This window comes from Hippoglossus hippoglossus, chromosome 13 (genome assembly GCF_009819705.1).
Source record: "Hippoglossus hippoglossus isolate fHipHip1 chromosome 13, fHipHip1.pri, whole genome shotgun sequence".
In the NCBI taxonomy this organism is placed as follows: Eukaryota; Metazoa; Chordata; class Actinopteri; order Pleuronectiformes; family Pleuronectidae; genus Hippoglossus; species Hippoglossus hippoglossus.
Genome location: NC_047163.1, coordinates 2,803,212 through 2,825,582, shown reverse-complemented (window position 1 = coordinate 2,825,582; position 22,371 = coordinate 2,803,212). Strand labels below are relative to the sequence as shown.

Genomic DNA, 22,371 nt, shown 5'->3' with positions numbered 1-22,371 from the left:
AACCTCGCTGGTGGAGGTAAAGTTGTGAAAGTGACTCATAGATGTCTGGTTTGTTCATCACTCATAGTATAAGTTTTATTGGACAACGGAGATCAGGAGGCTCCTGCCTGCACAGAGGCTGCTGTCGTTATCTGCTGCAGACTAACAAGGTCACAGGTCGATGAGGAGCGTCCGGCTGCCGGCACGAGACTCAACTTTCTCTTATAGACGACGATGACGTCCGCAGGTCGAACCGGTTAAACTCTGACCCGGGCTCCTGCCAAATAGTGTGTCCACTGGAAACAAGCCAAGAAACTAGAAATTGTTATGTACTTTGATATTATCATATCTCCACCAAAGAGAAACTTGATCAGTCGCTTGATTGGATCGTTGTCAGCGACTCTTCTGTCGGCTCGAAGTAGAAACAGTTTGTAATTTGACACGTTTGGCTTCTATAAACCCTCCCCAGTCCGACCGGGCTCCAAGCTGCTCCTGCATCCCATCACCTCCCTCCGCTGCTGACATTGATTTGAGCTTATCTGCGAAGTCGCTTGCCATCCTCGCTCCTTCACACTCTTTGCCCGAGCGTATCCACCAACAGGAGATTGGCTTTGACCTCCAACCTCCGTCCAGCAGCTGCGGCAATGGGACCTTCTCGTCAGCAGCTGGACGGACGCCCAAACCCTCCCCGCCGCTCCTCTTCATCGCTCCTCTGCGAGGAAAAGTTTCTCCCCGACAGATATGAAGCTTCTAAAGGAGGGAAAGAAAAAAAAAAAACACCAAAGAGACGAGAGAACGTAGAGGAAGAAACTTAAACCTGTGAAGCCGAGGGAAAGACAAAAAAAAAACATGAAAGAGTCTGCATGAAGCCAACTGTCACATAATCTTCTTGTTTGTGTCGGCGCTGCACAAAGGTTTGGGAAGCAGAGGATTGTGGGAAGGTACAGGAGGCTGCGTGGCTTAGTCGGCCATTAGAGCGAGTCGAGCGAACGGTGTCAGCTGAATAAAAGCAGGATGAAGATGATGATTTCACATTATGACGCCCTTCAGATAGGGCGTGTGTGCGTGAATGTGTGTGGGTGCATGTGTGACCTTGTGAGAAGAGGTTCGGTTTGTTGAACCGAGAAAAAAGGAGAGAAATGAACGCTTGAAATGGCGACACGAAAGAATCCGCAGATTTAACAAAGCTATACGGGAGGAAAGGTAAAAAAGAACCGCAGATTTAAAGTGTGGAAGGAGAGGAACACGAGGAGAGAGAGCCGAGCAGGCGGAGGAGGAGTGGAGGCGAACGGAGGAACCTCATTAGCACAGAATCAGTTGGATATAAAGATGGCAGATGTGATCATTAGCGCCAGGAGGGATCAGACATCGCTGTACGCCACTGTTTATCCTCCCACTTCTACACCAACACTCTGCATGTGTGTGTGTGTGGATGTTTCAGTGCAGAGGATGAAAGGGTTCATGGGTAAAGTCTTTTCGGCTCCCTCCCTCCCTCCCTCCCTCCCTCCCTCCCTCCCTCCTCCCTCGCTCTTTCTCTTTTCTCGCTGCCTGTCACTTACGTCTTTTATGCCTTGTCTCCATTTTTACCGCCCGCTCATCTCCTCGCCGCAAAAACAACCATTTTGAAAATGTTGCCACTTGAACAAAAACAAAAAACCATGGTGGAACATTTTCAAAATTGGTCGTCCAGGTGAAATTTCAGGCAGCGACATGTTTTACAGCTAAACGCCGACGTCCTGCTCTAATCACAGGATGGAGATCGAGGTGAAAAGAGGAATCTCTGCTTACATGTTTCTGACTGTCAGAGGCTTTTAGCCAAATTACGCTGAAACATTTTAATATTATAAATATTATGATTTAACCAAATCATTGGTGGCTACTGCAGGAAACTAGAGAGGGATAATCAGAGGTTTACATCGTGGTCTGATCTGCTGTCGGCTGGTTACTCCTCTCCTGGTTAAAAAAGGCAGCAGAGAAGAGACTGAACTTTAAAAGGGAGCTGAGCTACTGACTGAACTTTTAAACCTGAGTTTATTCCATTGAATTTACTTACTTTAATGCTCTTTCTGTTAAATAATAGATGTTGAAAAGCGAGGGGTTGCTGTGCGGCTGTTTTCGGGAGATCTTGTGAGATCAGGCATTTTTTGAAATGTTCCCAGGGAACAGTTGATGGACCTGGATGAGACATGTTCACCGATATCTGGTGCAGTTTGATTTAAGTGGACTGTTAATAATGATTTGAACCACGTGCATCAGCTCAAAGGCTTCTTTGTGTTAAAAGTAGATTTGAGGAAGCAGCCGATTGTCAGAGCTCAACAGAAGAAACCCAGTCGCTCTTTGCTCTTCCCATTAATCTGCACAGGACAGCAGACGGTGGTGGAGCCTCTGAAAGCAGCGGGACGCAAACAGACGTGTCGGAGGAGCCTCGCTGTGCCACAGTAACAACCCACCGAATCAATAGAAATGGAAACTTCCACTTGGTCTCAAATTAAAGACAAACGAACAGAGAGACAAAAGAAATCCCACAAAGAGACACGAGAGGCGGCGGCTCACAAACAAACACTCACAGGGGAAAGATAATCAACCTGAAGCAGCGAGAAGTGAAAGTGCGACGCCGTCTGCAGGTTTTGAAGTCGCTCATTTATCGGCTCCCACCTAATTTTCTATTTCTATGTAAATTTATCCTCTGACGAACAAAAAGCTGCGGCGCAGGGAGCAAACTGCGGAACGCGGCGCGGCAGCGTCGAGGGCGCCGCCACGCACATGTAGTTCAGCTTTAAACACGGGGAGGAGGAGGTGTGGGTGAGGCAGAGGGTGAGACGGGGAAGGTAATTGGAATGGCCTTTGCATTTTTCTGCTGCAAGACAAATAGATCCCTCTCACTTTTGATTTCTCTTCTCTCTTCTCTTCCCGTCCTCTCGCTTTATCCCTCTCTGCACGTCGAGACAGAAAAAGATGGTGAATCACTTCCTCTTTTCTCTCAATATCTCAGTTTGTTCAAATCGATCACCTCCTCCCTCCCTCTCTGTCTCTTTCACTTTATCGTCCTCTTTTCTTTATCAAGGCCGAGTCCCTTTATCTCTTCAGCCCTCCCTCCTCCTCCTCTTCCCACAGCCCACACTCCATCTCTCCGCTCTCAATGTGAATATTCCTCTTTCAGACGTGCAGCAGTTCCACGGCTGCTGGAGCTTTGTCCAGAGTCGCTCTGCACAGATTGGAATCGATTCTAAAAGGAGAAAGCGTTCAAACTCACATTTATGAGGCTAATGTGCAGCAGACGTCGATAACATCTCCCGAAGATGTTTGTTAAAGACGACGTCGCAAAAACAACTCCCAGTATTTTGTTTTCACTGAAATGCGAAATAACAGATTTCATTGTTCTGGTTTGTTTCCATTCGGCAAAGTGAGGTTTTCGCTGTGGACAGAGGTCGGTGCTGCGGAGTGAGAAGTCACTGACACCAGGTCAGGCTGCAGATATCACATCTGTGTGGACACGTCGGGAAAACGCATCTCAGATCATAAAATATAAAAATATAAAGATATAAAACAAGTATAAAATCGTGATTTAATCAGAATAAATTTGTTATATTGTGGCTGAAGAAATCCGTCATTGGGCTCTGATGAAACAGGAAAATAGATATCAGGATTCAACAGATCACAATAATGTCAAATCTGTCATTAAAATTCTGAAAGGTAAAGAAAGTAAAGCGTCAAATAATCCCTCATACGTCCTGAGCCACAGCCGCAGAGACAGAACCCTCGCAGACATTAATTACTGTGTGGGACCAATAAAGGAATCTGAATCTGAATCTGAATCTTCTCACATTGTTAATTGTTAATTGATCAATTATTTCTAAAAGATTTTTCAGCTTCTTAAATTAGATAACTTGCTGTGTTTCATGTGCAAATTAAATATCGTTAAGTTTTACTCCATTAATCAGACAAAGCTACTTATTTTACTTGTTTTCTGACGTTTCATCGACCAAACAGATTAATTGTACAAACATAATTGAGGAAATAATCAATACTCATTTAAAGAAACACCATTAGCTGCACGCTTCAGTGGAAACGTTGCATTCGAATCCCTTTAGATTAACGGGCTCCTGCAGCTGGACCGAGGATCAATTCTGCAGAATCTGTGAAACTCATCGTCGTCGTTCAACCGATCGATTCGTCAATATTTTTCGCACAATGTGAAGAACGGTGATAACGATAATGCACCAATTCTGCATGGAAATATGTGAAATTAAAGATACTGCGTGTTTGTGTGTGTGTGTTTTTGTGTGTGTGTGTTTGTGTGTCTGCACCATCGCCTCGTTCTCTTCGAATGCTGGAGCTGTGTTGCCATGGCAACGCTGACCCCTGGGAATCAATGTTTTTTTTTTTCATACAAGTAGCCTCTTTACAATTCCTCCCTCCCTCTTCCTCTCCCTCTCTCTCTCTCCGTTCTACCTTTTTGTCTCCTGCTCTCTCACCTCCTTGCACTTTATCTCTTTTCTCTCCGTTATGTTCAGGTGATGGTCTCTGATGTTGTATGTCTACATCTGCTGACACACACACACACACACACACACACACACACACACACACACACACACACAGGAGGGTACGCTGTCCTTGCTCGCTCTGCATTCACACATAGTTCAGACTCTCTCTCTCTCTCTCTCTCTCTCTCTCTCTCTCTCTCTCTCTCTCTGCCTCTTTCCTTTGGCTCTTTGTGTCGCTCGTCCTTTTCGAGGACGCCTCTGAAAAGCAGATTCTGGTTCAGCGTCGACCTTGTCTCTCGATTTTACAGCGTTTGACTGACAAGAGATTTGTTTTACATCAACAGGCTCCATCGAGTTACTCCTCTTTCATTTCATATTTTCAGAGAGAGATGTTGTTGTTTAATCGTAACACCACAGGCTGGAAAACATTAGGAACGGTTCTTTACAACTCTCACTTTTACACTTTAGTTTTTACTTCCCTCTCTTTATCTTCCGTTCATTTGTGTTTTGATGTTCAGGTAATTTGATGCACAGGAGCGTGCTGGTATTTTCTGCTCTCACTCAAGCACCAGCTATTTGCTATGACTATGATTAAACCCTCATATATTGTACGTAACTTATTGTTTCTCTGTTTCTCCTTCTTCTCCAAACCCCCCCCCACCACCACCTCCCTCCAGGCCAAGCTGATCGTCCCCAACAGCACAGCGGGGTTGATCATCGGTAAAGGTGGAGCCACAGTCAAGGCAGTGATGGAGCAGTCTGGGGCGTGGGTTCAACTATCCCAAAAGCCAGAGGGCATCAACCTGCAGGAGCGCGTGGTCACCATCAGCGGGGAGCCCGAGCAGAACCGCAAAGCCGTGGAGATCATCGTCCAGAAGATCCAGGAGGATCCGCAGAGCTCCTCCTGCCTCAACATCTCCTACTCCAACATCACAGGGCCGGTCGCCAACTCCAACCCCACCGGCTCCCCGTACGCCAACTCCACCGAGGTCATGCCGTCTGCGGCAGCGGCTGCAGCAGCTACAGCCTCCTCTCTGCTCGGCCAGGCTGGCCTGGCAGGCGTGGGGGCGTTCCCGACCACCATGTCCAGCCTCTCAGGCAACGACCTGCTGACCATCACCTCCGCCCTCAACACTCTGGCCAGTTACGGCTACAACACCAACTCCCTGGGCCTGGGGCTGAACCCCGCCGCAGCCTCAGGGGTGTTAGCAGCCGTAGCAGCTAACGCCAATCCAGCAGCAGCCGCCGCAGCTAATTTGTTAGCGTCCTATGCCAGTGATGCATCAACGAGCGTTCACCAAGCCAGTCTGGGAGGCTTCTCCCTGGGATCCCTGGCGGCAGGGGCCACCAACGGCTACTTAAGCGCTGCGTCACCACTGGTTGCATCATCACTACTGGCCACGGAGAAGCTAGGAGAAGGAGCAAAGGAGGTGGTCGAGATCGCCGTGCCAGAAAACCTGGTGGGAGCCATCTTGGGGAAAGGAGGGAAGACGCTTGTGGAGTACCAGGAGCTGACCGGCGCCAGGATCCAGATCTCCAAGAAAGGCGAGTTCATCCCTGGAACTCGGAACAGGAAGGTGACCATCACGGGTTCTCAGCCCGCCACGCAGGCCGCACAGTACCTGATCAGCCAGCGAATCACCTACGAGCAGGGGGTACGCGCCACCAACCCACAGAAGGTGGGCTAAACCTGACAGCCAATGAGAAACGAGGAGGAAAAGAGGAAAAAAAAAAGAGTGGGGGCTTGGGGGAGGAGTGTAAAAAAAGTGAGAGTGAGAATGGAAAAAAGGAGAGGAGAGCAAGAATGTCGGAAGGAAACGTCCGCGCCATTTTCTTCTGCGTGTTTTCAGTATTCTTTATTAAAAAAAAAGTTTTTGACGCGGAGCAAAAATGTGCAGAGAAGACGAGGAGGGAGAGGAGCGAGTTATCACGCTGAAAAACCAAGAAAAAAATGTGTAAAATGTAAATAAGGTTTTATTACTTAACGTCTTGACCTTTCGGGATTTTTTATTGTTTTGTTTGGTTGTTTTTTTTTCTTTGTTTTTGTTTCGTTGGGTAAATTAAGCTGTCTGTTTGTTCGTTTGTGTATTTTGTGGACAAAGCTGAATGCCATGTAGACAGGCCGACTGCCTGAGAGGCTACAGGAAGTGGGGGGAGGGAGGGAAGGGCAGGGGCACGGAGAGAGGGGGGGAGGGGGGTTTGGCGTTAACAGGGTACGACCCTCCCACCCTTCTCCCCGCCCCCCCCCCCAATTCGAAAAACCCCTTTATGGAAACAACCCTTACCCTTCCCTCCCGCTGCAGCCCACAGCCGTCACCCTCCCGCAGGGTTTTTGTTTTTCTTCTAGTTTTGACTTGCCCCAAAGCCCCTCCCCCCCGCCTCCCCCCCCAAAGCCCCTCTCACTACTTGCCCCCCCCCCCTCCCGTGCCCTGCCCCTCCCCTCCACCGCCCTTTTACAGGGTTTTTTTTATATAATGAGCAGGACTGCAAACTTCAGCCGGTGTGTGAGAGAAGAAACATCCTCGACTTCGCCCCGACACTGTTTATTCTCTCCCCCGCCTCATGACCTCACCTCCCTCCTCCTCCTCCTCCCCCCTTTGCCGGGATTACGTAGGAAGAAGGGTGAGGTGAAACCGGGGAGGGGTGTGGTGGGGGGGGAGGGGGGAGAATCAGCTGGGCGTTTCTTCCTTTGCACACCCCTCCCCCCTGTATACCCTGTGATGTATACCACAAGCAGCGCCCCCTGTGCGCGGCTCTAGTGTTGAGATAGAATGCCGAGGCGCACGCTGATGACCTCACGTAGTGCGAAACCTAGAAACGACGAGAGTGATACTGTGCAAGCTGCGGTAAACTCACAGGATTTATGGCATTTTCCTTTTTGCAGTCTGCTGTGATCATTCTATTAATGATTATTACGATAGGAATCATCACCATCGTCATTATTTATTAATGAGTTCACCCATTTAAAGCTCAGCTGTTTCGTTTTTTTAAAAAATCTGTGAATTCAGGTTGACATGAATGTAAATGAGACTATTTTTTAATTTGAATCTTTTGTTTTAATTTAAATGGATTGAAGATGAATAGTAATGTCACATAGTGTAATATATGTCTTATTTAAGTCCAGTATAAGAGAGCCGCCCGAGGCATTAAGATCAATACAGTGAAGGATCACTTTATATATCCAGTCAAAGAGCAGAACAGGGAACACACACACACACACACACACACTGAAACAAAACACTATGATGCCATATTTGGTGCTAGAAAAGGGAATTCACCATATCTACGATGCAGACTGCAGTGAGATAAATATGTAAACCACTCACACCACAGGCTGCAGTGCAGCGCTCTAGCAGCTATATTAACCTTAAACGCCTCGGCCGTCCCAGCTCACGCTCTAAAATATCCCCCACTGTGTTACACCTGTAGGAAAATGCCAGTTACAGTTTGCCAACAATGTAAACGTGTCACTGAAAATGAATAATCGAGACTAATTCTCCGATGAATCGCTGCCGAGTAGCCTGTGGTCTTCCAAACCCCTTTAGACGAACCTGAACCACAGACTAGATCGAGCGAGAGCACTTAAGACTCACTACGTACTACTGAGAAATGCAAACACGGAGTAAGAGGAAACACTGAAACATGACGAGGGAGCGGCGTTCGTCTGGGCTCCGCTGCTGAATCTGCAGGACTCGCTGGTAGATTTGCTATTTAAAGGCAGCGTGGATGTTCGGGATGTTCAGGAGATAAGTAGCCTCACTGATCTTTGCCCTTATCAAGCCACCGTTCCACTGCCGGTGAGGTAAAGGGCAGCGAGAGATTTCCAACATACGTCCAGCGAGTTGAGCTTGTTTCTGCCTCTGGCAAACTGCAGGTCTCCCATGGCAACAGGGTTTCTGGCCACTGTAGAACCAGGAGGCTGCTGAAGATGCTGTTGTTTTTCTTTTGTTGTTAATTTTTTTGTTTTATGTTGTGTTATTATGATTCTTTTTTTTTACAATCGGAGTACACTGAATTTTTGTCTTAATGCACTGTGAAGCGAGGGAGTGGCTCTCTCGGCCTATGAGGTCAGGGATGTGTGCTGTAGACGGCATCATGATTGGATGGTTTTTTGTATAGCAGGGATTAAAAAAAAAAAACATACACATATATGAAATATATGTAGAATGCATATGAAGAACTTCACCAGAAACGCACGTCATATCTGAATACTGAAGGAGGAGGAAGAGACTAGGTCGATGAAGAGGATCAATCAATTGAGGTGAAGAGTTGAGATCAATTAGATTCTTCTCACCTGTCGTCTTGGTTTTGTAAACGGAGGGCGGGACGTTGGGGGGGGGGGGGGGGGGGGTTCGGTGTCCAGGAGCAGATTGAAGAACTGGAACAAATTTCTAAATTCACTTTTCTATCGCAGCTGTGTCTTTTTCATGAGGTGACAACGCGCTGCTCATCCAATGGGCGGAGATTTAAATCCAACAGGAGTTTGAAGTGTGACGGAATGTGAAATGCCAAACAAATAAGGAGGGGGGTGCATTTGATTTATTGACCTAAACCCGCCTGGTGAGGGGAGGGGACTCTCCTCAGATTAAAAAACACACAAAAACAAAGAGACTTTCTGATTCTTTTTGAAAACCAATCCGACTCTAAATCCTCCACTGTGCTATCGAACGTGTCTCTGTGTTGGAGCGCCAGTGAGGGTTTATCTCCACAGCTTGGTAAGGAGGCTTCTTTACTCCCATCTAACACCATCCACACTCTCCTCACCCCTCCCTCACACCCGTCCTCAGTCCTCCAGTGCACTCCCATCCCGACACCCCCTCTCCTCCTACCACATCGCTCCATTGGGTGACTATATGTCTGGTGTTTTTTTTTTTACGATCAATGCATGTCTGCTGCTTGCCCCGAACAAACACCGCAGATTCCAGCCTCTCTCGTGGCTGCGGCTCGGAGATGCACCGGAAACGAGCGCACCTGCAGAGGAGGTCATAGTCGAGGCTGACGGGGCAACAAGTCAGTGTGTTGGATCTTAATGTTGTGGCGCTGAGGAGAAACAGTGTTGATTTGGAAAAACTTTGCTGCACAAACATGAAACATACACATATCGCGAGGGAATCTCTTTCCATCGATTGGGGTTTGACTTGATTCTAGTTTGATACTTTGTCGTAAAAGACGATGAGAAGGTGGCGTGCCGTTGTTCCACTGTTCCACCTGTACTGTGCTGTATTCATCTTCTTTGGTGTATTTTTAAGTCAGGGTTGGGCGGGAAGGCTTGATTTATCCATCATCATAATTTAATGTTTGGACTTTGGACTGTTGGTCAAACAAAATGAGCAATTTCTCGACGTTTCTGGGAACTTTCAAATTCATTATTCACTATTTTTCCATCAACTCTTTCAGGGATTCTACAAATATTCAGTTGTCAAAATTTAAAAATAATAAATTGAAAGACCTTGCGTTAGCTCGGTCAGTTTTCCATGATTTTTATGTTCTGTGGTGCAGATCATTTTGTTTATCGTCAAACTGACTTTGAACGCAGCACAGTACATCTACAATGGGAGAAACAGCGTCGTAGTTCCTGACACGGGTGCCAGTCGGTTTAATGGACACGGGACAGATTTACTTTTCATCTTCATCATTAATTAAACCCTTAGAAAGGTCTTCTTCTGTTTCGGTTTGTCTTTCACACAGCGGCCAACCTCTTTAGTCGTCTTTGTGTAGGTGATGGAGATAAAAATGTGATCATTACTGGAAGCAATACACGTAGTGGCATGTCGTCTCGTCCTGTCCTTTATCCTCTGTCTGCCGTACGAGCTTTTGGATTTACTTGTAGATATATTGAATAGGTTTTAAAACATTTTTTGATTTGTGGAACATGCTGCTATTTAACAATAATAACTAATGTACTAAAAATACAAGGTTAAAACATATCGAAAATCTGTCCTTTAGCTGGAGAGGCAGCGCGACTCTGGCTCTGTTATAAGCTTATTATAAGTTAATAATAGTGTAATTCTAACCTGAAGTTAAACCTGTGCCAAAATAGGTCTTTACAGAGTGAACCTGTAAATGTGTGGATTTAAATCACCTTAGATAAGAGGAGACATACTTTTATATTAAGATTAAAATGTGAAAAGTGCCAAATGAAGCATATTTATAATTTACGTAGGAAGGGAGTCGTCCCAGTGACAGTTTTTAAGAACTACGTAGACTAACGTACTAAAACGCCTCCGTGCAGCCGTTTGTTAGAACCCTCTCTGTTCCTGCCACAAGACGAGGGAACCACCGCGTCGGCCGAGCGTTAGCCAGTCCTGTGGGAGCTACCCTTCCCAGAATGCAACAGCACTATGACTCTGGGGCTAGACGAATCAAGATAGCGATAGGTTAGCATAATGATGCTAAAAAATGTGACTAGATAGCATTCTTAAATACAGCCTTTTATAGTTACGATGAAAATGTATTTTGTGGAAATAGATGTTATCTTTTTTGCACGTCTATATTGCATGATATCAGTAAAGTAAAGCGTGGACAAAAAAAAAAAAGGCGGAAGAAACAAACAAAAAAAAACAAGTGACTAAAAAAAAATTAGGCAGTGTGTGTCGTTCATTTTTCGGAAACAGATCCTTGCATGCCGATAAGAGCATTTTGATATTGTTTTACACGCGTTCAAAGGTCGGATGTTTTTCCGATGCGATCACGTCGGTCCGCGGGCCACAGGTGAACAAGACGTTTGGGTTTTTTCGACGTCGCAACAGTGAACATTTTGTCGTTCGGCTATCGAACCTTCCTCAGAGGGAAACGAACAAAAAGACTCTCGAACAAAAAAAAACCTAAGACTATTTTGCTACTTTGCCGAGGGAGCTTGTACTTGTGAAAAGTTTCTCACTTGCTACCGAACTTTGGGGGAAAAATAAATCAGGATTTAATTTGCAACAAAGACTGAGATTGTCCATGAATGTACTCACCTCTGCATAAGTTTGCATATCACTCCTCTGACCATTGACGTGCAGTAGAGGCTTCTGTGTGTTGTTGTGTGTTTTTGTACTCTAACATTACTAACCCTTCAACGCGCTGTGTCGATGCTCTCAGTAGAACGCTGTTGTCTGTCCTGTACACCCCCCCTCCCCCCCCCCACCACCACCACCACCACCACCACCAGCTCGGGCCTGTCCTGTCACTGATATGCACCTTATTGACCTTAGATACAACCAGGAGCATCTCACAGAGATTCTCAACACCCCTCCCCTCATCCACAGCTCGCCCCCAAAAGGAAAAGAGTGTGTGCGGCCTCGGTTTCCCCTTCGGGCACCCCCCCCCCCTCCCTCCCTCCTCCACCACCACCACCACCAAATTTAGGACAGACTGTGTTGTCGCTCTCTTAATATGCAATCCAAGACTCTGATGTCGGGGAGAGAAACAACACCGGACGCTGCCAGTTTGCTTTTAAAGTGGCAGCGTTTGGAATCCTGATCACTTCAATTCGAGCGTCAAGAACAAAACAGAACCCGCCGACCGCTCCCCCCCCCCCCCCTCGTTCTAATTACACAACCAGAAACCAGATGATTTCCCTGTGGTCATGTTGTGCGTCCTGACACGTGTCGTCATTGGTTAACGTCCCGCTTCCTAAAAAAAAACGAATTTCCGTGACGACTCCCAGCGACATGTTTGCACTAAACCCTCTTGCTGTCGCCGTGCGCGGCAGGCCGAGCTGAGGCGGGGGGGGGGGGGGGGGGGGGGGGGGTCCGTGTGCAACACTGCTGTAGAAGTTTAGCTTTATCGTAGGTGTTTCTTCTGGATGTGCATGCTCCTCTCTCTCTCTCTCTCTCTCTCTCTCTCCCTCCCTCTCTCTCTCTGAGTTCGTCTGCTTCAGGCCAGCTCTGTGCTCGTTGGTGTCTGTCTGTAGTCGGCTAGTCATGTTTTTGATTTCTACGATTCTGACGCGTAGACGAATGCAAACGTTTAACTGCCACCTGCTCGCCAGGTGACCTCATTGCTTCTCAGTGGGTGTGCGGCTCCTCGACATTGTCCTCCGATGTTGTCTACCCCCCCCTCCCCCCCACCACCACCACCACCACCACCACTACCACCCCCCGCCCACCTCCACCAACTCAAACCCACTCTCACCCACACCCACCACTGACCCTCCCACCTCTTCAAACACCCTCAATGAGACACATTATGGGACCCCCACTTTCTCCACTTTTCCACCCCCCCACCCCCCCCTCCCCCCTCCCCCGACTCGGGCCCAATCGAAGCACCAGCAACTGTAGACTGCATTTGTCATATCACTGTTTTTCTGTTCCTTCTTCTCGTTCTCTGTTGGTTTTTATTTTCCTGGTTTTGATTTGTACTGTATGCTCTGTCTAACCTAGACCAGTTTTAACAAAATGCCATTTCTGTGTGTAGCCTGTTTACCCCCTCACACACACACACACACACACACACTCTTCCATGCCCTCTTTTTTGCACTTTCACTGCCCACCTCTCCTTCTCGCCCAAACATACACACTTTCCTCCTCCGCCTCCCACAAGCCTCTTCTCTCGAGTGCCAAAATAGAACAGAGAGGAAAAACAAAAACACGAAAACACAACAAAAAAAAATACACAAAAAAAAAAAAAATAAAACAACAACAACTACCATTCCAAGCGTTTCTTTGAGTTGTTCTTGTGTGTCGGACATCCATCCTGGAAGCACCCATGAAGCCAGCATGCTCCGCCCTCATAACATGATGTCGCTCATGACGCCTCAACTGAACAGCACCTTGCCCCCCACCACCACCACCTCCTCCTCCTCCTCCTCCTCCTCCTCCTCCTCCTCCTCACCACCCCCCACAGAGCTAAACCCGACAAGGATTAACCCTCTGCAGGTTGGCTACCTACCTACTGTCCTGCCTCTCAACCTTAAAAAAAGCCCTACCGCTCATGCCAGCTGCTTTCCTAATTCTGTCATCTCTTCAGCCTGTGGGACTTCATTGATTGTGTGCCATAGTGTTGGGGGCACCTTTCACTCTCCTCACCTCCCCCTCTTTCTCCCGCCCCTCACCTTTTCTCTCTCTCTTTACCCCCCTCCTCCTCCTCCTCCTCCTCTCTCGCTCTCGCTCCATTTGATTTTTTCTCAATGGGAAAGATTCAAAAAACTCCATTTTTCTAATGATGATTTTTTTTTTTGTCGTTTAACATCCCAACCACCGCACGCCGACACACGCACCGCCCCCGCGCGGTGGTGTGGGGAGTGTTTACGCACCGTCAGCTGCGCAGCCATCCTCTGTCCTCTTGAACTTTTTTGAACTTTCACCCCCTCATGAACTTTATTGACCTTCTTCCTCCTCCTATACCCCCCCTCTGTGTTCATCCAACTGTTTTGGACGATAACTCTCTCATTCCATCCCCAAAAAACCTCTCTGAGACTGTGCAATGCTCACTGATATGATTGGATTTTTTTTGTTTGTTTGTTTGTTGCTCATCATTGGGGACAATTCTCTGAGATATAAGTAAAAAACGAAAAATGAAAAAAAACAAAACAACAACAACAAAAAAAACCACGAAAGGAAGAAAAAACGTCCAAAAAAAGAAATGCAGACAAACAAAAAAGAAAAAAACACTAAACAACTGTTTCTCCACAATTTCATTTCTTTTCTCTCTCATTGTAAATATTTTTGTCAGATTTTTTGCTGAGCTGTAAAGAGAGAAGTGTTGAGCAGAAAGGGGCCGGCAGCATAAAGAGGAACTGGTGGACGCGCCAGACGACACTTTTCATCCTCCGTATCCGATAGTTAGGTCTTGCCTGTATAATCGGCTCTGCTAGTTCTACTGTGTTAACCTGTGCTGTTGTTATTAGTGTTGATTTACCTACTGTATTCGCTGTGTAGCTTCCATGTTGGCTAGCAAACTCTTTAGATAACTGTGCCCATCACATAATGATACTAACCTTGAGAAGTAGTCCGAGCCATTCTCAACGTAGAGGCTTGTTTTTGTACATTTGTTGATGTTTTCCTAACAGTGAGTCGTAGTGGCGCTAGTATCTTTTATCATCAAGCCGTAGTTATTGCAAATGCTTGGTCGTGTTAGAGACATATCATCGTGGAAAAAACGGCTCGACTCGGCTCCTCCAGGCTGGAGAAAAAAGAAAAAAAAACGCAGGGAGGCGGACACAGGCGGGAAATAAAAACAAAAGAAAAAGGAAACTAAGCTCCTCCCGGGCGACAAAACGAGGAAGCTGAGCTGCTAACGTTTGTGCAATACAGTCCTAGTTTACATGAAATAGAACGATAGTTTAGGGATGATTAACCTCTGCAGGGGGCGCTCGACCATCCCGTCGCCTGCAGAACCAAACCTGTGCATATCTCCACATATCGCCTCGACATCAGAGACATGTTGAAAGTATTAAAAAGTGACTGCGTGAGATTCCGACGCCACCATTTCACCGCATCGCTCTGAGCTCCACCCTTGGTTTATGCTGCCTGCCCCATCGCCCTGAGAACACCACATGAGCTATTTATTTCTCAGACTATTATTATTATTATACTATTAATAAATAACAACGCAACGAGAAAAAAAGGGAACGACTGGAAAAAAGGTGAATTAATATTATTATTGTTTTGTTTTTATTTTTAGTATTTTAGTGGTTGCTTTTAACAACATTCATTAACTGACTTAAAGAGTATTCAATATTTAATGTAATTGTAGCATTGTGTTTGTAAAGAGAAAAAAAAACCTAGTGAGTTGTGTTTCTTGACTTGTGGATTACCAGTGAAGTGGGCAATCTAGTGCTAATATATATGAGGTCTTTTTTTAAGGATTCTTATTTTGCGACAGCAACAGCAGTCATTATAAATGTTCATTTTAGCATCACCTGTCTTCCGTTGTCTTATTCTTCACCTTCCACCACACTCTGCATCATCACAGTAACACATCGCAAGTCTGGGGGTGGGCAAGAGTGAGTGTGTGTGTGTGTGAGTCGAGGTGCATGTGGGAGCAAATGTGCGTTTGTCATTAATCTAATGTGTGTGTGTGTGTGGGTGTAAGTTAACAAACCTTTGTATTTGTGTGTGTCTATGCAAAAAAGGGTGAATGTCTGTGTGTCCTTGTGTCTGTTTCGCTAAGTTGTGTGTGTTGCATGTTTGTTTACCTGTGTGTGTGTGTGTGTGTGTTAGCGGGGTTCGGGGTGGGTGTTTTGTCCAGTGTCCACCAAAAGCTAAAACCTGTCAGGCTTCCATACTTCCCAATGGAACCTCCTGACGTTATAGCTGCAAACCCTCATCATGTGATCTGACTCAACTCGACTGTCCATAACCCCTTCAGTCACCTGACCAACCAAATCAACCAATCACTGTCCACCACTACCGCCTCCCCCCTGCGCCATCCTTTGCTGCACACCACGTCAGCCCCATGTGATGTTCTCCATCGATAACATACTACTGTCACAATCTACTGTTACATGCTCACAGGTCTGGGGATAAATACGCATCTAGAATGGACGCTCGGGTGCTCGAGCTTGAGGTGCGCTTGTTTTATAAACCCGTGGTGCTTTTCACCTTTGAGATTATAAAGTTTTTTATATATACGAATAAAACAAAGCTCTAAAAACAAGAACACTTCAAGTTTATTCTTACTTTAAAAGGTCGGTTCACCCTGAAAATAGAGTTTGTCCAGATTCTAAAGTGCCTCCATTCTAAAAACAGTGGAGGTGAATTGAACGGAACATTAAATAAAACCTCAGCAGAAACATTCCCAGTCTGTTGCTGTGGGTAAACTCCAGACTCCACTGGGACTCCTGTTTTGTTGGAACTACTATATTTCGCCTGTAGCAAGTTGTTCCTATAAAACTTTAAAATACTTTGTGCACTAAGAATAAAATCCCATTTTTGGAGAATGATTAAACAAACATCCTCCACATGTTGCAGTAAAACATTTTGTTAATTTGGATGAACTGACCCTTTAATCTTTAATCCACCTGAGACACTTTAGTTTCTTTTATTTGCAAACCATTTTAAATCCACCTATTTTTCCCCAGACCTGTTTATTACATTCTACTGTTCATACTAGTGTACGTGCTGCATCCTACCTTACCAGGTCAGAATCCACCTTAACCTGTTTCCATGCCAACCACCACGAGGAGCCAGTTGCACGGCAACCGGCTTCCGCCACAACAAACCAACCTACCAACCAACCAACCATCTTCCTCAGTTGCCCGAGGCCACGCCCACCTGACTTTGATCGTTCCATAGGAGAAGAAGTAGAGGAAGAGGGGAGGGGGGGGGATAGGGAGGAGGGAGGAAGGAGGGATGAAAGAGACGTAGTTGTGATTCTCAGGGTGTCTTATATAGATGTTCAGTCCAGTCTCTCACTGGTGTCCTGTCGCCCCCAAACTGAGCCCAAAGACGATCGTGTCCTTCCACCACAAATTCCTCGTACGATTGATTGACCACTGACCAATTCCTCTCGATCAGTTGATTGATAGTGTTGATTGACCAATTCTCTAGAGAGAGAGACGCTGCGCAGCCAGCCAGGTGAAGGGAGTGAGGCACTGTAACGATAATGTTTACAACCCAAATGAGACCAACAACGCTGTTGAAAGAATGTCTAGGACTTCAGAAAAAAAAAAAAAAGAAAACAGAAAAGAACAAGAGAGACAAATCTCTGAAGAGTACTTATTTCTAAATGATGGAACTTTTCGCTTACTTTCTATATGTGACATGAGGTAATGTAATTTTTTTCAAATCATTGCATGTGACTATTTTTGATTTGCAATGAAACTGTTAGAATGGATGGTACATTTGTGACGTCAGTGCAACGTTGAGACGCCGATGCTAGAAAAATCAAATGTCGGTGTCTTCTACCAGTGTTTTCATGTCGCCGTGAGGAGTGCTTATGGACCAATGAATGCTAAATGTGTGACCATACAAAGCTGTAAAGGTTTTGTTTATTTGTACATGGTTATGGGTAAAATAAACCATTGAAGCAAAGTAACATCTTTAGTCTTCAGGAGTAAAGCGCTCACACGTTTGTTTTAGATTCACTGTGGAGAGGTAAGTTGATCCGACGTGGCGCTTCCACTCTCGGTGTAGTCGGGTTGACACGTTAGAGAGGGGGAAGCGTTAAAGACGATCGGGGGTCTGATCCACTCACACATCAGCGTTTCCCCTGTGACAGGCATCACACTCAAGAAGGGGTGGGGTTCAACTCTGACATCTCCATCTACCCACAATCCTCCTGTGCACCAGAGTCATCCGATCAACCAACACCTGCACCCCTGCATCCACCATGATTCCACCAACCAGCCAAGCAGCTGCTGCGACCTCTGGCCAAACGGTCCCCGCCCTCTTCATGCCATCGGCTGAGCGGCGAGTGGCTTTTTGAGCTGTTGTCCCAAAGCTCCCTGGGAAATGGAGTCACAATTCACAGCATGGTCTGAACCAACCTCTTGTCACTCTCCTTCCCACACACCTTTCTCCATTCGCCACTAAAGAAGTTCCTCCGGCTTCCAGCGAGAAGGTCACTGTGTTCTGTGCTGGTGTTTTTGTTATTATAGTGTAAACGACAGCGTGAACTCCTGAAGAGTTCGATCAATAAGAACAAGCAGATACACCCATCAGGCAGCTAAAAGTCCCCTTAATAACAATGGGTTTTCTTTAAAGCTACATTTTCACAGTGTTTCAGTAAACTCAAGCAAACAACAGATTCACAAGGTTAAAAGTCAAAAACTATTAACACTCAAACTGCAACGATCGTCTGTCGGAGGGAGAATTTAGATCAGATTCGTCCTTTTTCATTTCTTGGAGGCTGAAGCGCTGAACGAGGCAAAAATAATCCCATCGGTTGATTTAACACTTGACGTACGGAACAGTTTTCTGGCTCAGTTACAACCGACTGAAGCAGGTTGTCCATCAGCAGCCTCCGAGCCAGATGTGACTCATGTTAAGGTATATTAAAATCTGGGCGTGTTTCAGACGTACGCTGTTAAAACAACAAGTTCTCCCTTAAAGACACATTTAAAAATCCTAATAAAGAAAAATGTTTCTAAGACCTGCACAGTTTAGAAGTTGTGAACACATTCACGTCCGTTTAGTGAAGAAAGGTTTGTGTTTGGCACTAATGAAATTCATTAACGTCCAGGATGAACTTCAGTAAACAAACCCAGATCTTTAAAAAAAAACGATCTCACAGCACAGAGCTCTGTCCGGAGTTCACCACGAAATATGACACAGCCGAGACAAATCATATATATAAACGTTTTTAAAACACTCAGAATGTTTCTGATCTCAAACGGTCGACTGCTCCACAGTTTCAGGCTCTGACAGCAAACATCCGGTTACCGTTAGTTACCAGCCCTGATCTGAGACCAGCAGATCAGACACATCCATGGTTAATACGGTTGTGATGCAGAAATCTGCAGTTTTACCATCATATTGTCCATCAGCCCAATTATACATTTGTAGGCAATAGTGTTATAAATGAATTCCCTTGTTATATGTGGGAATAACTGAGTCAATCAGATTATTTCTGACTCCAGAGCCGCTCGTCCTCCAAGAAGAAGCTTCTCTGTGGACTCCTTGTCTCAGTGCTTCGTTGTTTTGATTCATCTCTGAAAGGTTCAGACGCAGAAGAAAACTCTGCTGGACTTTGTCCTCCTGATCCGTACGCTGCCTCCAGATAAAGGGCTCTGATTGGCTCCCGTGCTGTGATGGACGCTGATGTGCTTTAGCTCAGCTCCCACAGCGGCTGTAGGTTGTGTCAGAGGCACAGAGACCTCTGAGGACGCAGGAGGTAAGTTTCTCTGAGTCAGACAGGTGAACTAAGAGCATGTCTGTAAAACACGTGCACGCTGTGTGTCAGAGAAGAGATGCGATGGGAGCTGAGGACACTGCCTCTGGATTTAAAAGCTCTTGAGAGGCAGAAACACGACAATGACCCGAGTCGAGGAAAACAAGAAAACCTTCAAACAGGAGCTGCAGCGACATTAGGAAAACATCTTTTATACATTCATTCATGTTGCTGCATTCAAATCTCGGCTAAAGCTCAGTGTTGCATTTATCCGCTTCATGAGAAACATGTTATCAGCAGATTAACATTCAAACTAAATTATTAATAGTTTTCTTTCATTAAAAGGGTCACGTGTATAATATTTATACATGTTTAGACGTATTTAAAATGCAACTGGAGGCACAATAATCTGTAAATCCCCAGAACCGTGTTCCTCAAGGTGCCTCAGTTCCGTGTTGTCCTACTTTGGTGCCGACAGCTGAGGCTGAGTGGAGCCGCAGAGGAGCCTGTGTGACAGCTTCCATGATAAACTAGTGTTCCTGAACGCCTCCTGAACATATGGATCACAGACTCCTCTCAAAGTAGGCCGCTCAGACGGAGCTCATATCACCAATGGTTTCAGGGGAAGCATTAAAAAACGTTACATGTTGCCTGGTTCCTCTGACATCTAAGAATAGATTCCACCAGAGCCCGGAGGAGCCGAACACAGGAAACCCCGGCTGGTTCCTGGGAATAAGGTGGAAGCAGGCATGAAGATAAATTGGTTCAGTTTGCTTCCTGCGGAGAAACAATGCCTCCGTTGCACCACGTGGCCTATTTTTCTTAGAACAAGTCGGGTTCTGAAACTGTGGCCTTGTTTCTGAGGATGAATGTGAGTTCTCATGGTGGCACCTTGTGTTAAATACGACAGGATCAGGTGTTTAAAGTCCCTGAACCACGTCCTGCACGTCACTCAGGAGAACTCATCAGATATCATAAATATATAGATGTCTAATAAACAGATCCACGAATTAGAAATCAACGGAAATGTTGAAAAACGTTCTTTCCCAGAATGTTAAAGAAAGTGAAAACACTCCTGGATCCACTCGCTGATTTGGAGCCAAACTTTAATGACCCCTTCGTTGGGTCATGTTAATCCACTCCACAACATGTTGAGGAAATTGTTTCAGTAGTTTTTGTGAAATCTTGAAACAAACAGACCAACAAACAGACCAGTCTCTCTATGAAACCACATTTAAAAACCTGCTAAACCACAGACAAACAAACACTGATGTAAACATGACCTCCTTTGTTGCCGTCCTATTTTTTTGTTATTCAAAAGTTATTTAAAAAGGTACACAACACAATGTGTGATCATGGGCAGAGGGCGAATAGAGTCTGCAGACGCAAAGAGCAACACAACACAAGAGTTGTGTTTCTACAATAGCAGTTTGCACACAGAAGGGAAACAGATTCAGGCTGTGGACACATGTCTCTGCTTCACATGTTGCACGGCGGTTCAGACACGTCTCAGTCCATGTTGGATTCTCCTCAGTGCAACATGTGAAACCTCAAACCTCCTCTGCTTCCTTGTGACTTCCTCTGAACACCGCACCTGAGGAGACAAACGAAGGAGACTTTACACGAGCCGAACGTTTACAACAGTATTTAACACCGGAAACTCCCGTTGACGTGATTTAAACCTGTAAAATAGTTTGAAGGATGAACTGTGACATTTCCCCACTTCCTGCATCGAGTCTTGAATTTAAGGCGTTTGCTTTAAAGATCTCCAGACCTCTGTAACTTATTTCCTTCATGTTTTCACCGTTTCTAAATGAACCCACGTTGCAGCTGTTCGTCTGAACCCTGACGGCTGCTATCACCATTTAAAATTTTAATCATCATTAAAACTGCACTTGATTATCGCACTTTGGGAAAACTCGTGTTTTACCGATAAAATGGTGACCGCCTTGTCTCCGGTACTAATTATATTTAACTGCAGTGTTAAAAAATAGGGATCCATCGTTATTCAGAGACGCAGGCAGACGCACGGGGACAATTTAAACCTGGAGAGCATCAGAGCAAATTATTTATGTTGAGGGAGCGTGAACTCTGGATGTGTCTCCGCTTCGCTCAGCGTCCCTGGAGAACCGTGAGGATTCAGAGGCCACTACAACATTAACAAGTGAAGTGTGAGCCCCCCCCCCTCTAAACTGTTAACATTTATTAATAATCGTCATAAATTAGTCATGTAATGAGTCCCACAGAGCATTGATGGTTCCTGACGGAGGAGCGATAACACAACAGCCTCCGTCAGCGAGCGTGAGGCTCGTTTCGCTGCAGCCCCACTTTCTGCAGAGCAAAGACTTCATCAGTGCTTCCAGTTGGTCCTTCCAGTATTAATCCAGTAAATGAGACCATGTGGTTTCATGTAAATCAGTCCAGGCACCACAAGGTCGATGCCAGCAGCGTCCTCATCGTGATCATTTAGAGCAGAGGCTTCGTCATGAGGTCGCATCATTCAGGGCTTAAACCCTCAAAACGTTCAATCTAGCTACGAACACTTTTGGTCGTGGAAAAGGAGATAAAGTTCAGATCGGCGTTTGTCACGGAGCAGAATGTTTGTGAGTTTTTAGTTCTGATGCTCAAAAGAGATTTTCCAGGTTCATAGAAGCATGAAAAGTTCAAAACAATCGAGTCATCTTCTTGGATATTTCAAGACAAAAGATAAAACTCACTGATTTTCTAAGCTCAAGTCAAGGAGACACAATCTTTACTATACAATCTTTACCAAATCTTTACGTTTTAACACTATTAACCAGCTATAACTAACACGGTCACTATTATTAACTAACTACCATTAATTAAAGAGCGTGACCAATAAAATAGCAGGAAAGTAGAATCTGTAAAGACATGAAAGACTAGAAAAAGGAAGGTTCGAGGTTTGGAGGTTTGGAGAAAGTAGTCGAAGGAAGTTTAACTCTAAACAAATGCACTTGGAGGAAAAGGGGGAAATAAACCTTGGAGGGAACAACGAGGACATGAACTCCCTGCAGATCATTGTCTGTTTGAAAAGTAGTGAAGGGAGAATTAAAATCAACAGCAGAAGAAAACCAGAACTAGACAGCAAACGGTATCAGAGAGGAAGGAGGTGCAGATGATAGAAAAG

The 22,371-nt window shown here is 45.6% G+C and overlaps 1 protein-coding gene across 4 annotated transcripts in view; it reads left to right on the top strand.

The window, feature by feature from the left end:
* nova2 (NOVA alternative splicing regulator 2) overlaps window positions 1–11,366 on the top strand; it is a 75,157-nt gene extending 63,791 nt beyond the window's left edge. For all 4 annotated transcript variants that reach the window (XM_034605545.1, XM_034605544.1, XM_034605542.1 and 1 more), the window contains one exon: window positions 5,144–11,366. In XM_034605545.1, coding sequence (XP_034461436.1) covers window positions 5,144–6,154 — 1,011 coding nt within the window. In that variant the 3' untranslated portion in view covers window positions 6,155–11,366. The remainder of the gene's footprint in view (window positions 1–5,143) is intronic.
* Window positions 11,367–22,371: the final 11,005 nt, after the last annotated feature.